General features: G+C 34.4%; 1 protein-coding gene across 2 annotated transcripts in view; it reads left to right on the forward strand.

The window, feature by feature from the left end:
- Positions 1–15,405, forward strand: part of LOC126969738 (alpha-tocopherol transfer protein-like) — a 61,293-nt gene that overhangs the window by 14,383 nt on the left and 31,505 nt on the right. For both annotated transcript variants that reach the window (XM_050815301.1, XM_050815302.1), the window contains exon 2: positions 7,441–7,565. In XM_050815301.1, the coding sequence (XP_050671258.1) occupies positions 7,441–7,565 (125 nt within the window). The remainder of the gene's footprint in view (positions 1–7,440; positions 7,566–15,405) is intronic.

Below are 15,405 nucleotides of genomic sequence, written 5' to 3' on the forward strand. Positions count from 1 at the left end.
AGTGCCGGTAGAAGGATAAATTTTAAAATTAACTTTGTGCACTTTTGAATATTTTGGTTTGGTTTTATGTGCTTAAATACAATATTTATCTATTGCGCTATCGTACACAAAAATGGCAATTTATATTACAAAAAAAATTTAACATTTCAGAACTATTACAATTATTTTACATTAAATAGTTTCTCTCTCAGAAAAATCAACTTTCGCCCATAACTTCAACGACCGTCTTACGAATTTTCGATCAAGTTACGTGTCCTGACGCGAGTTTTACATTTTATCAGTGCACACATATAAAGTAAGATTGTTTGTATATCTAGGGGTAATGCCTGAAAATAAAAATGAAATGAAAAAACATGGAAGCAGTCTGGTCATACTATCTACCGTAGATTATTAGCGCCAAAAATTCACACAATTAAGTGGCAATACAGTAAACTATCACTGCATAATAAAAAGAGTGTTATGGGTATTACATTTAGGTCGATATTAGGTTATGCTATGTCAGTTACTTTGTCATGCGCACAATGTGATTTACGTGATTGGTTCTCGGCATGACATGATGACGGTATCCAAGGGTAACTGGTTCACGTGCTTGACATTGTCAATGTTTGTCAGATATGTGGACGATGTTATGTATGAGGGGATCAGTCATAATAAAATAAATGGATTTTTGTACTATACATATAATCTAGATTATTGTATACCTTCCAAAAAAAGACTTTTCTAAAAGGCTGGCAACGCTTCTGTGATTCCTTTCGTGCTACAGTAGAATATGGCCGGCGATGGTTTCATTTAATAATTTTTGAGTATGAATTTTTTTTACTTGAAATAATAAATGAATCGTCAATAATAAATTAACTGTCACTAGAATATTTATTAAAACACGAAACGAATTCACGCAAAACTTAAAAAACAATATTGATATGGTTAAAAAGAAAAATGTAGAGAAACCTGACGTCGCAAAACAATATAATTTGATATTTGAAATATTTAATTGACTCACTTTATTACAAACATATAATTTATATTTCGTGATAAATCGTAAGTAAATTTAGTTTTTGACGAGATGAGTATATCAAACAGTTTCTTTTATGGGTACATACAAACTCTTGAAGAACTGATGCCGTGTTTTTCTAATGAATTAAGTATGTCATTGCACAAAATCGTATTGCCATCGAGCCAAATTAACACTCCTGATACAAATTGGGGCAGCGTTATTAGAAAACATCGTGAATTTCTTATTGGATGTATAAGAAATCTTCTTTTTTAAATTGGAATGATCACATTTGAGATGTCTTGTTAGGTATCATAAGTAATCATTTCCAGGTTTCTAATTGAATAGCTTTTATCCATCCTTTCTTATTAGCATTAAAAATAATGTGTAATAAGAAAGGCACTAGTACGTACACATTTTTTATATGGGAAGAGTAGAAGAAGTCGAAAAAAAAAGTGAACATTACCGAAAAAAAATACATCGGAATACCATCCCACAAAAAAGGACAATTAAAACCAAATCTGTTACTGAAGAAATATTTTACTTCTGTAATAGAAAGTTACTAAAATGTGCTACTACCTACAGTATGCATAATGCCATCCCCCAAAAAAAATACATTTGATTGGTCTACTTACAAGTCAAAAGTGATTCAATTCCTCTTGGGACGACGATCCTTATAATTTCTGCACCACTTTATAATACTTGAATGTATTTCAAAACCTTGTTTTATTTGTTCTTACTGAATTAAATAGCAAAGGAGACAAAGCAAAGAAAAACAATAGAAATAATGAAAATATGCTCATCAGTCATCGGCATTTCCTAGAATATATGGCCATGATCAGCAGCACTCATTCCCAAGAAATGTATATCGCCCTAAACACAATGATATTGTATTACTGGTATCTCTAATGGAGTGGCAAGTCATTAGATTTTGGGCAATATAGAGTTCCATTGTCTTTTACCATATATGTTATTGGTTTTTTTGCAAGTCAAACCTATTATAGTTAGCCAATTTACGCTTATTGGCGTTACTCACCCTACCTTTTAATCCCTACATGTTAAGATATTATTACTTAAGGATTGCTAATCTTACTTTACCCTGCACTGGCAGTATTTTACAATATTTAAATAATTCGTCATCATTCTTATTGTATTTTAATTAAATTTTTGGGTATAATTGTTCTAAGTATATTTCGTTGTAGAATATATATGCATTCCAGATAGGTTTTAAAAGTTCTACCATAACTGCCTAAACCGTAGTCAATTATCGAATCTGCCAGTGTCAAGTAAAGTAATCTTAGCGTCCTGTAAGAAAGTTTGTATTTAAGAATATACAATTTACTTAGTATAGCTTTTAATTTGTTACAAATTTGGATTACATGAGGATCCCTGTTAAAGCGATAATCGATTTTGAGGCTGATATATGCATATCAGCCTCAAAATAAAAACATGAACATATGTATGTTCACTAACCATTTCGATCGGCGGACAGTTACAATAGTCTATGTGGTCATATAGGCAGATGTTAATATGAGCCACTATAGAAGCTATATTATTCGATTTGTTATGCGCAGTATGTACATTCATTGCTTTTGTTTTATTAGTGTTTATAACTAGCCCTACGTTATGTGCCCATTTACATAAGGTGTCAAAATTAGCTTGCATTGTTTGTTCGGCCACTTGGACATCCTTGTTTGCTGCAATGAGTATATATACGAAAATATATGTCAGCTGCTAATTGATACACGGATTCTTGAATAAGTTACACAATTCATTCACGTACATTAAGTATTCGGTGGGACCAAGTATCGAACCCTGAGCTGTTCCTCTAGTCGCTCTTATTACTACCATTAAAGGTATCATCGATTTTGACATGTGTTAAGCTATTTTACTTAAACCACTCAAGGAGGGATCCCTGTATCCCACATTTTTCCATTTTTGTATACATGCAGCGTCTCAAAAATCAGTAAATCAAATGTCAATCAACTAACGTCAATAAAAACAACGATAACATGAATTTCTTTATTCATGTAATCGTTTATTTCATTGGTAAACTCGCATAAAAGTAGAGAAGTATTTAAATATTTTTGAAAACCAAATTGTTTTTTAATAATAATATTGTTATTATTAAAGAACGTTTTAAGTTTGTCACCGAAATACTCGCCCAACCAAACAGAGCCGCGTGCCGGTAGAGTTTGCTAATGGTGTAGTTTTAGTTGCGCTATATTAAAACGTCAGAAATTCTTCCATGTTTTAAATATGCGTTCAATGCATTTTATACCCATCCCAAGAAAAGTGCTCAACGCCGCTAAATAAGCTTTCACTTCAAAAGAGTATTGTAACGAATCTTTATATATATATTTCTTGTGTGCGTGTGTATGTCACTGAACTCCTCCTAGACAGCTGGACCGATTTTGATGAAATTTTTTGTGTGAGTTCAAGGGGATTCGAGGATGGTTTAGATTCACAATTGAACTACCTCCCAAACAGCTGGACCGATTTTGATGATATTTTTGTGTGTTCCAGTAAATTTGAGATTGGTATGTGTCTTCAGGTGGATTCGAGAATGGTTTAGATTCACAATAAAACTAAATCCTAAACGGCTGGACCGATTTTGATGATTTTTTTGTTTGTTTCAGTGAATTTGAGATTGGTTTAGATTCTCATTTCCGTCCATATAATATAATTCTCCTGTTCATGTGTATGTTAGTGAACTCCTCCTAACGGCTGGACCGATTTTTCTGTCTGTTGGGTCCACTAGTATACCTATAACTTTAAAGTTTTTACTACCAAAAATGCTAATTCTCGAGGATCGTCCGGCCGCCACTAGCAACAACTTATATCTTCAGCTCGCTTTATTTTAGGAATCGGAACGAAATAACACAGAACAGTGAATATATTTATTCCTTAAAAAATATATTTTGAATTAGTTATTTCGCAATCCTTAATCTTCCTATTTGACGAGAACATCGTATAATTTGCGTAAGAAAAATGAATGTCTTGATGTGTTTGGAATTTTTTGTTTTAATTTTTTTACTCATAAAATATCGTTATTAGGTCGTCTACGTAAAAATGTCGCTCGAAAGCTGTATATATTATTCTTAATTGGATAATAAAAACTTAGCGACAAATGTAACGGATTTATACATTTACTAGCTTTTATCCGCGACTTCGTCCGCGTTGAATAGTTACATTCGGCAATTTTCTTTATCTTTTAGGATAATTTTGTAAATATACTTTCCGCTGCTGTCAGTGCTCTTCTATGATACAGCCAGGGGCGTTCATATTCAATATAGGCAATAAGGCAGTACCTACCTCGTTAAGAACTTAAATAAATATAGCACTAGTGTTAAAGTTAATTTACTACCTACGGGAGTCAGTCTACAGATTGCATATACGAAGCAAGCCCTGTATACAGCGCATAAGGCATAAGGGATATCCTTATCATTCTGGACAGTCTCTTTGATAGTATTTCCCTGTGAACTTTAATCTCCTATTTCATCCTCATATAGGTCAGTTTCAAAAAAGCTCGAACAAGTGTTTATAAATTATTTCTTACCAAGTGCCTAAATATAAAGTTTCATGGTTTTATCTTCGATAATGATGAATTGAACTCCTCAATTTATTTATTTTTTCATTAAAAGGTAGCCATTTTCAAGCTCTAGTCTATCTCTGTACTAAATTTTATCAAAATCAGTACGGTGGTAAGTCGTTTGTTTTTTTGTTAAAATTGCTTGTATTATGTAGGTATGTATGTAGTAAAACAGTAAAGAGAAAAATGTAAACGGTCATCTTTTATTTTAATTATTCTTCAAGCATCAAATGAATCAATTCAATATGTATTTTTCAATCGATGAGTAATAAAGCTAGCCTAATAAAAAATGTTTGAGATGTTGAATTTATGTTTGATAGTTTCACATTGTGATTATAATTATCGTTAAATGCACTCAATTGGGCCTTGAACAATTCTGTAAGGTCTGAATGTGTCTTGTTAATACTACCCTTAAGGCGACACTAAAGCGACCTTGAGCGATATGAGCAGCAGCACGGCTGCCGCCCCGCCAGCTATGTAACAAAGCCAATATTTTCAAAATTCTTGCGTGGAAAACAGTTTATATGCTTACAATCCAAGTTATTCACTACTCTTCTGAATAAATGAACCTACACAAAAAAGTACAAGCTATAAGAATAACTTTACTGAGAGAAGTACCAAAAAAATGCGTCACGCCATGCCAAAAAACTTGTTTAACTTCAAAGAAATGTGGCAGTTCAAAAAGGCTCGGCAGTGTTAACTATAACCAACAGCAAGCCTTAGCAACCTACAAATAAGACTTAAGGATATGTGTAACAGCATTAAGTAGTGCTTATAGCTCGAAATGCTATACTTTCACCACAAAAAGTGTCTAAAAACACCATGTTTGTGTGTTTTCTGCTTACTCTTCGCCTTAAGGCTGGGGATCGAGCCGATGGCCTTGAGGAATCGACCGGAGCTAGGTTATCTCTCCCGCACAAGATCGCCATAGTTTTAATTCAGAATTAGAAGCATTTTTAATTTATTAAAAACATCATTTAATTTTATTTACAAAACTTTGTCATCTTTAATAGTATTGGGTTTTTGAAAAAAAAAAAATTATTGATTTTTTTTATGTATTTTAAAACTTTATTATTAATAATATTGATATTTAATGCAAAAAAACTTCAAAAAAAAATTTTTTCAATTAATTATAAACAATTAAAAATTGATGAAATTTAAATAAAAATCACGTGACTATAAACGCGCCATGATTGGTCACCATAGTTGTGACGTCATAATGTTATAGCTATTTAATAACAGTACAGCGTTTACGGCTATTACACGTGTCTAGACAATAATATTAAAAATTTATTGCTAAAATACGAGTTGTTAGTTGGTTTCGATTAGCTATGTGTGATAAAGGATTTATTAAGGCAAAGTCTGATAATATTCCTGATGTTGATATATTTATGATCACCGATTTTTTAAAAAATGACGTTCGGTTTAATTCTGCTGAAGTTCGAGGTGCCAAGGCATCAAGGTAAGTTTGTTAAAAAATAATATAATAAATGAAAATATTTATTCTCCATTACATTAAATATAATTATTTATTTCATAAATTGCAGAGCATCGCGTGAGAGTTACGGCGACAAAGCTATAGGTTATGTTCAACTAAGTCGTAAAAATAATATTTGTATTGTGAAAGGACGGGTATGTCCAGAACACCGAGTTCGGAGTAAAGCTTATTCAGTTACTTTAACTATTAATGAAAAGTCAAAAAAAATTCGATTTTGTTTGGGGATTATCACGGTGCACTGCTTGAAACCATTTATTTCGACGTTTGTCATCAGGAGTTGCCTTTGTAGTATTCTTACATAATGGTACAAAACAAGAACGATAACTTTTGAGGTTCGACATTTTTAATATAAATTTAAATATTTAATAATGACAACAAAATTAAATAGATCAAAACACTGTATTTATTATTTTTCTATCAACTGCAATGAGTGAAAAATCACACGCGCACGGGTTTGTTCGGGAGTTGTCGGCGTGTCTTCGGTACTGGATTCAAAATTTTATTTTTATTTTGAAATAACTTTTGAATTATTGCGAAAAAAAAATCGTTATGTTATAAAACTAATATATAATCTTTCCATTTATCACAAAAAAAAATTTTTTCAAAAACCCAATTGGCGTGCTAAAAATTACCGTTCGTAAAATTTTTATCAAGATTGAATGATTAGCATGGCTCCAATCTATAAAAAAATAGAAATGTAAAGAAAAAATGAATTTTCTTCTCATATTCTGTAGATATATAATTATTATTTGTTAAAAATATACGGCCTTACAAATAAAATTGGCATAAAGTTATAACTAAGCATAAACCAACAATATGTAAAATGTTTACAAATAGACATTTTGCTTACCAAGGGTTTATTCGGACGTATAACGTTTCCCGCGTTTATTTGCACGGTAGCTTGTCATTCGGAAAACTTCAGAATTATCATTGTATTGACAGTTTTGTCAACGATATTGTAAACATTTTGCATATTCTTTGTTTAACATCAGTTATAACTTTATACCAAGTTTATTGGTAAGGCCCTTAGGCATTCCATAAACCGTCAAGAAATGGTTTCAAAGTCGAAAACACTTTAACAAAGCCTTTTTTGCTTGCGATGCAGCAGGGTTAAGTAGAGAAACTCTTTTGCTCATAACTCACTGCTGACTATACATCACTCAATTGGAAGGAGTCTAGATTGTGTCAATTCATCGTAAATTCAGATGAAAACCCTTTGCAGATTTGAGGTTTCTGTGGTCGTTTAATGTGAAAACGTGGCATCTCTTTGGGAACTTCTTGAACTGTCTGAGATACGTCAGCCCACTGAACCATAATAGTTAATTAATTAGATAATTAAACGGTTTCTTTATATTTCAGAGAGTACTCGATTCTGCCGGAGAAGTCATGCGAAGGTTACGATATGATATACCACAGGCTCTATAACACCGAACCGTCCAAGTATTGCTTTGAAGCTGGCTGTAGGATACTCTTCATGACCGTGGGTAAGTACAGCATTTTCAATGTACACTGCAGTGAGACGTTGTACTAAGTACTTTTCTCCTTAAAAGTAGGTCAAGTGTCTGAAATGTCGTAAAATCACAGTTGGCAGCAAAGCAACGTTAACACGGGGAGTGTTCCGAAGAGCTGTTTCACCTGATTCCTGCCTCCGAATTCCACCTTCGCACGACACGCCACAAATTAGGATATCATACCCACGATCTGGATGCGCCTTTTGGTCTTCCACTGTGCGCTTTTCAAGGAGCTTTCTTACACAAAGCTGTGGAATGAGCTTCCTTGTGCGGTGTTTCCGGGACGATACGACATGGGTACCTTCAAAAAAAGCGCGTACACCTTCCTTAAAGGCCGGCAACGCTCTTGTGATTCCTCTGGTGTTGCAAGAGAATGTGGTTGGTGGTGATCACTTAACAGCAGGTGACCCCGTACGCTCGTTTGTCCTCATTTTTCCATAAAAAAAACTCTATAAATAATATACTTTAATTTTGATAGATGAAACTGATCTATTGCTACTGGCTCATGTGAATTTATATAAGATCAAGCCCCCTAATGTGGTATCATAAATCGTTTGGCCTTTATTAGGCTTATATTCGTTGAGACTGCGCTTTTGAAACACAGGCGGAATGTTTGTTGTTCTAAAATTATTGCGAGCAAAATCTTATACTGTAGTCACGGACGAGTAAAAAAAGAAGGACTCCGCGCCGTGATATGAGCAAGTGAAGCACCTTTATGCTAGTGTGTGTGCGGTTACGGGGGATACAAGTTACACATTTTTTTCTCCCTTAAATAATCATATATCCACTAATACTTTTATAGTATTGTTTTTACACTTTTTCACAACGCACGACGGCATTTTTAAAATATTTTATTGCGTCGCGAACTGATCTGTCACAGACAGTGGCAAATCTCATAATTGCGGCCGATCGGCTTGTATTAGTGTGTGCGTGGGGCTATGTATTTACACGTTAATCGACTTGTTTTGGTGCTTCACTGTTATGTTAGGTTACACGGAGTCCTTCTTTTTTTACTCGTCCGTGACTGTAGTGTACTTACTGGCTTTATTTCGTCCATTAAATAAAATTTAACAACACCTATCCATTCACACCCTTGAAACGTGTTACAACAAATACTAAACGTGACTTTAAAACGTGTTTAACCAGTAAATAAGTCGGTAAAACAAGTTGTTAACTCAATCTCATCTTGGTTGCGAACGGAGTGACCTCCAGCTACCACATAGCTACAAATCAAGTGCAGTAAACTGTAGTTAAGTCAGGGTTGTAACGCTCACCTCTGATTAAAATATGTTTAGTTGTATGTTCTAAGTATTTGTATAAAGCTTTAGATAAACCTCTAGATTAAATCTTTGTATTCGTACTATGTATACATAGGGCACACTAAAAGTTTTGCCCTTCTAACCAATCGGAACTATTTTAATTTCGAATGTTATATTTTTTGAAACGTTGCAACCTTTTTAGGAATAAAACAAAAAAAATGGGCGGGAAATCATTTGTCAATTGTTTTTTATTACACATCAAAATTCTACGTACCCAACGAAAATGGAATTAAGTCTAAATGATTTTAGAGCGATGATTTTTTATGATTTTAAAAGTTCTCTCTTACCGCAAGACTGTGCCGCTCGTCTTCAAAATGCTTTTGGGAGAGAAGCACCTTACCATCGTGAGGCGATGGTTTGCTGAAGTTGAGAGAGGTCGGGTTTCTTTACATGACGTATTTCAACGAAAATAATGTGTCTACTGTTAAGCGGCTAATTGAAGAAAAACCGCAGACTACCTATGAGACAATTCGAGGACTATTGGGGATTGGTATGAGCCAAATTCAGAAAATTATATTCGAAGAATTGAAAGTTCGGAAACTTTGTTGTCGTTGGATATCTCATGAACTGACAGCGGAGTAGATGCGGGCTCGCGTGGAATGGTGCTCACAGATGCTAATGAAGTACGACCACGGACATTCTAATGCTGTTTATGACATTGTCACAGGAGACAAAACTTGGTTTTATTGTTTTAAACTCGAAAAAAAAAACAACAATCTCACAAGATTCACAAATGAGTGTTTGAAAATGAGAACAGGCCAACAATAGTGAGGCAGGCGAGAAACGTTCGTAAAAAAATGATCGCATTTGTTTTCTCAGATACGGATCCCATCTGCACGATTCCACTTAAAGACCAAGAGAGTGTTCATGCCGATTGATATTCTACCATTTGCTTACCTAGGGTGTTAAAAAAAGTTCACGAAAACTTTTACTGTGATCTCCGTAGCAATATCATAAAGCTGAACATATTTTTAACCGACTTCAAAAAAGGAAGTCTCAATTCGTCGGTATGATTCTGTTTGTTTGTTTGAACATTCGATTTTGATAATTATTTTTTTATTTGAAAGCTGGTGCTTCCCGTATGGTCCCATTGGTCTATTTGGTCCTGCTCTGACAATGGCATCTATGAGAAAAACATCAAAATGCCGTCGGAAATTAATAAACTCCCGTTAATGAAAATAAAAATAAAGTTTATTACTGTTAGCGTGTTACAATCTTCATCAAAAAGTTTTTGTGGGAAAAAAATTGGCTCATTAGTGATTCATTTGGATGAGAAAAAACTAATAGTAACCAGATCATGTTTTTTGTACGGTTTGTTTAGAAGCTGCCTAACAAAATAATACTGAATAATTGTTGGGGAGCTAAGTAAAATAAAAAAATAATTTCTGTTATTTGAGCTTCTAAGTGCTTATTTACCTTTTATGCTTTCAAAAACGAACCTACACCTACGTTATCTACTACTATTTTACATACTAAATTATGGTTCGGCTTTGATTTGATGTAGACATTCAAGCCGCCATATTTTACGCCGCTATTTACGCCGACGCCATTTACGGCGATGCCGCCGAAGATTTCGGCATTGGCGCACATACTACTATTTTGCATGCTCACATCTCGGAAAGAGCTAAGCCGAATTTGAATGCTGTCATTTACAGGTTTTTTATTAGCTTCACGTGTATTGTGTTTTTTTGTAACCGACTCATTTGGGCGCGATTTTTACCCACTTTAAACGGCCAGATTTCTTTCAAACTTCGTATATTCATCCAGGACCGATGACAATACATTAATTTGATGAACTTATTCCATTTTTCAAATTTGCAATAAATAATATTTTTGTTAATGTATATAATTTTCATATATCGTCTATGAGGCAGGAATTGATGTTAATTTTAAATTTCAACCATTATCTTTACCTATTTATCTAATATTAGGAAATTTTCGAACACCAAAGAAAATTTTTAATTCAACAATGCAAATAATAGTTTAAGAAACGCACTTTTATAAAGAAGCAAATATTTTTTAGTTCGGTTTTCTATAAAGAGCGTGATTTTTAGTATTTTTAACTACTATTTATTACTTTCCTCATCGGCGAGTAAACAAAACAGTTAATTGAAAGGATACCGCGCAAAGTCGCGGGCGTCCGCTAGTCTTAGAACATTGATTGCATAATAAAAAATGTCTGTCCGTATCCGGTTTTTTCGTTGCGTCTTAACTAATTATTGTGGTTTACATATTTTTTCTCAAGCGTTTCGTAATCCATTTGATATAATCAACCAGGTCGAGCGTCAATGTTAACATTAGCATATTTTAATGTAATAATATCTCATTCTTAAAACTTTTAGATTAGGCAATCTTGCTGCAGTTGCAACTAAAGATAAAGATAGCCTTTATTTCTAGATATTAGTGATGTAGTAACATGTTTATTTCCTCTATTTTTTTAACAATATATCTCGCTTGTCCACTGACATAGGCCTCCTCTAGGACCTTCCAGTGTTCTCTCTCCCGCGCTTCTCTACTCCAAACTGGTCCAGTAACCTTCTTTATATCTTCCCACCTTAGTATCTGTCTGCCTCTCTTTCTTTAAGCATCTCTCGGGTACCAATGGGTGAGATCTTGTGACCATATGACCCGTCCATTTCCGCTTAAGTTTTTTGACAATATTTGTTATGGGGATCACCTTTGTTTTTTATTGCAGTTGCAACTAGTTACGTTATAATAATAATATTTTTTGATAATATCCTAGAGCTTTTGATAATAATTTATAAAACAAAGTCCTCCGCCGCTCTGTCTATCTGTCTGTTCGCGATAAACCCAAAAACTACTACACCTATTCAATGCTATTTTCACCAATAGATAGCGTGGTTCTCGAGTAAGGTTTTAGTATATATTTTTGTTGAGTTCTAATATACATATTTGTATAAATTAACGATACTTGTTGGAGGTGTCGGAAAAAACACACAGTCTGGGAGCTTTCAACGAAAACAATGTCTAAACTCTTTGAGATATAACAATATATATATAAATAATAATGTATGATGGAATTGTGTATCTAATACCTAGTTTTGCCATGAATACTGAAACAAAGAAAAAAAAATCTATTTCAAATAACTTTTTACAGGCTGTTAGATTAATACATAAATATAAAACAAGTTTTAAATATAAAAAGCTTATTCTTAGTGGTCTCTATTGGCTGCAATACAGTCCTTTAAACGTTGAGGCCAGTTATCAATAGAAGCACGCACTCTTTCTATGGGGAAATTATTTACTGCAAATCGTACGGATTGTTTTAGGGACTCCACTTACTCTCTAAAACTGACCATAAATCTTAATACAGCTGATTAAGATCGGGACTAGACGAGGGCCAGTCTTCAGCTCTAATTAAGTCCGAAACTTTCCATTCCAACCAAGACTGTGTAGACCGAGCCTTATGACCCGGTGCCGAGTCTTGCTCGAAGGATTATTCTTGGTTATTGAACATGTTGTTGTTAAGGGGCTTCACTACCTTCTCACTCATCTTAATACACTTTTGCCGATGTTTTGATAACTTTTCACAAAAGTATGACTCAGTCACACCTTCATAGCTAATACATCACCAAACCATCACTGAAGTCGGATAGTGCCCACGTTGCTTTCTGTCGACTAATTGGGAAGCTTCCTTAGAGCTTTGAGCATAAATACGGTCATTTTGTTTGTTAAAATATACCATAATTTGTCGTAGATCGACTTTTCTATGTTCTACTATTTCACACAAATAATTATTATCTAAGTTGACCTATTGACGACTGACCTGAGTATCAAGGGTGAATTTGTTTTCTTATCGACCCGATTACCCTAAGTAAATAAAGTTCCAATTAGTCAATAAAGTAAAATACTAACGGCCTTACAAATAAACTTGGAATAAAGTTATAACTAACGATAAACAAAGAATATGAAAAATGTTAACAATATCGTTGAGAACACTGTCAATACATATAATTCTGTAGTTTTCCTAATGACGAGCTGCCTTGCAAATAAACGCGGGAAACGTTATACGTCCGAATAATCCAATCGTTAGCAAAATGTCTATTTGTAAACATTTTACTTACTCTTGGTTTATGCTTCGTTATAACTTTATGCCAATTTTATTTGTAAGTCCGTTATTGTTCCCTAAAAACGCTGAGGTAGACAATGGCTGGTCCATGCGTCATGATCGTCATCGGGTGCTACTTGTGGTGGCTGGATAGTCATGTCACCGGAAACTCAGCTCAGGAAATGAGCTTCAGCAGCTCATGTTGTTAAAATTAAAGTTATTAACTAATGAACGGATTTTAATGGGGATTACTTCATGGAGTACAGTTTAGTCCAACTTGAGAGATAAGATAGTATTTATTTTGATTTGGGACCCATAACTATTATTATATTACTCATGCGGGAAAAGTTGTATCTTGGCGCTCGCTGTTGCGGCTGAAAAAGAGCCGTTTGCCCATTAAAAAATTACGTTTTTGTGTAAATGAAAGTGTTGTTTGAGTGCGAAAAGTTTACTTGTCGCACGTGCTAACCGCAATGATGACCAGAGAGAGACAGATCAAGAAAATAGTAGTATTGCTATGTCAGAATTGCGTTCATTAGTGAGTGACAATGAATTATAAGTGATAGGCATAGAATGCAACGAGTTCGTGCACATCAAACACAACAACAGCGAGCACTTAACACATATCCCCCGAGGTGCCAATCAGACGTCTGACGTCTGCTATCAAAACTACCTCAGATATTTTTTCGTTAAATATACACAGAGTAAGACAAGCTACACGATATACCACAAGAAAGGTAATTTAACAGACTATAAAAGTAAGAATGTTTGCATTTATATTAATATTGTATTTGAGCAGGTTGTATCAACTGTAAAGTATATCCTGTAGATGAAGCCACAACCTGAGAGTTGAACAAAGCAAACAGAATTTTATAACGAGGCAGTACTCGAACGGTTAGCTCAGTTGGTTAGAGCACCTGCACGGAACGCCGGAGGTCGTGGGTTCGAATCCCGCATCGTTCATAAAATTTTGTTTTTCAAATTTTATTTGTGTATTAATCCTAGAAGTGAGGGTTATCACTTTTAAAAAAAACATAACATATTGTTTAGATTTTTATATTATTCTGTCCCATTCACAAAAATAGGATTCCAAGATGGCAATCGAATATAATAATTATTGTATTACGATACATTTTATGTACGATTTATTTGGTACGTGTGAGAATCGGTCGTCATCTATTTTTTATACCACAACAATTTTAATTATTTATTATTACTTTATATAGCAATACAACGTTTGCTGGGTCAGCTAGTTCCCAATATTTGTTTTGTATGGACATATTTTCTATGAGAGAATTTATTGACGCGCGGTTTGATAGTTCCGCTGTGAAACAATTTCATTATAACAATGGGGAGCATATTTTACGAAATAATACTTGATGTTATGAAATATTATTGCCAAAATCATAAAAAAATAGTATTTTATATATAACGTAGTGAACAACTAACGTTTGTCGGGTCAACTAGAATAACTATATATCTTTATAATCGGTAATATAGTGATAATTTATTGATTTAGGCGTTACTTTGCGGAAATCCATAATTATACAAAGGATTTAAGTTTTCTTTAGTGTTAATTCCTCCAACATTCGTCTTTAAAACAATTCGACACGTGTTTCGCCTCTACACGAGGCATCCTAAGGACGTGTTGTCTCGCCAAAATCTGGAAAGAGACTAAGTAGGTAGTGAAATCTCTTTAAAGTATTGTCAGTTAAAATAACTAGACACATTTTTTTTCCATAACAAATCATGAATATCTATTTATTAATATCAATAAATTAACAATAATACAATTTTTTTATGGAAAAGAAGGATAAACGAGAGTACGGGTCACATGGTGTTAAGTGATCACCGCCGCCCACATTCTCTTGCAACACCAGTGGAATCACAGCAGTAGTGCCGGCCTTTAAGGAAGGTGTAAGCGCTTTTTTAGTTTTATTGTAATTGTCTAGAGATTATATTCTACATCACGTAATCCACAGTATCCTATATAATTACTGCTAGGGTGTCTTCTACTTGCTTCTTCTCTTTTCTCTTCAAATTCTCTCTGGCTGTCAGCTTAGACTCGCGTAAGAGTGTGCCGAGACTCATAGCAGGGAATAAAGGCAATAGATGCACTGACGACTTGGCAAGAATGCAATGCGGGAATTCGGGGGGAATTACGTCCGGGGGGGGGGGCGTTCTGCGGCAACGGGAGGGAGTGACGCAGGCTCCTCCCCAATCGCTCAAGGTCGCTGGCATTTACTGTCGCCGTATCTGTACTGTATACTGACTCAATACAGTAATCGAACAGTACTGTACCTTCATACTAGAGCGCCCGAATACACACACATACACACGATTTATACGACCGCTAAGCAATCTTGGGGAGACAAAACTATTGAGTGCCACGCCGTGCGCTGCCGAGACTGGTCGCTGTCCGATT

This window comes from Leptidea sinapis, chromosome 19 (genome assembly GCF_905404315.1).
Source record: "Leptidea sinapis chromosome 19, ilLepSina1.1, whole genome shotgun sequence".
Classification (NCBI taxonomy): domain Eukaryota; kingdom Metazoa; phylum Arthropoda; class Insecta; order Lepidoptera; family Pieridae; genus Leptidea; species Leptidea sinapis.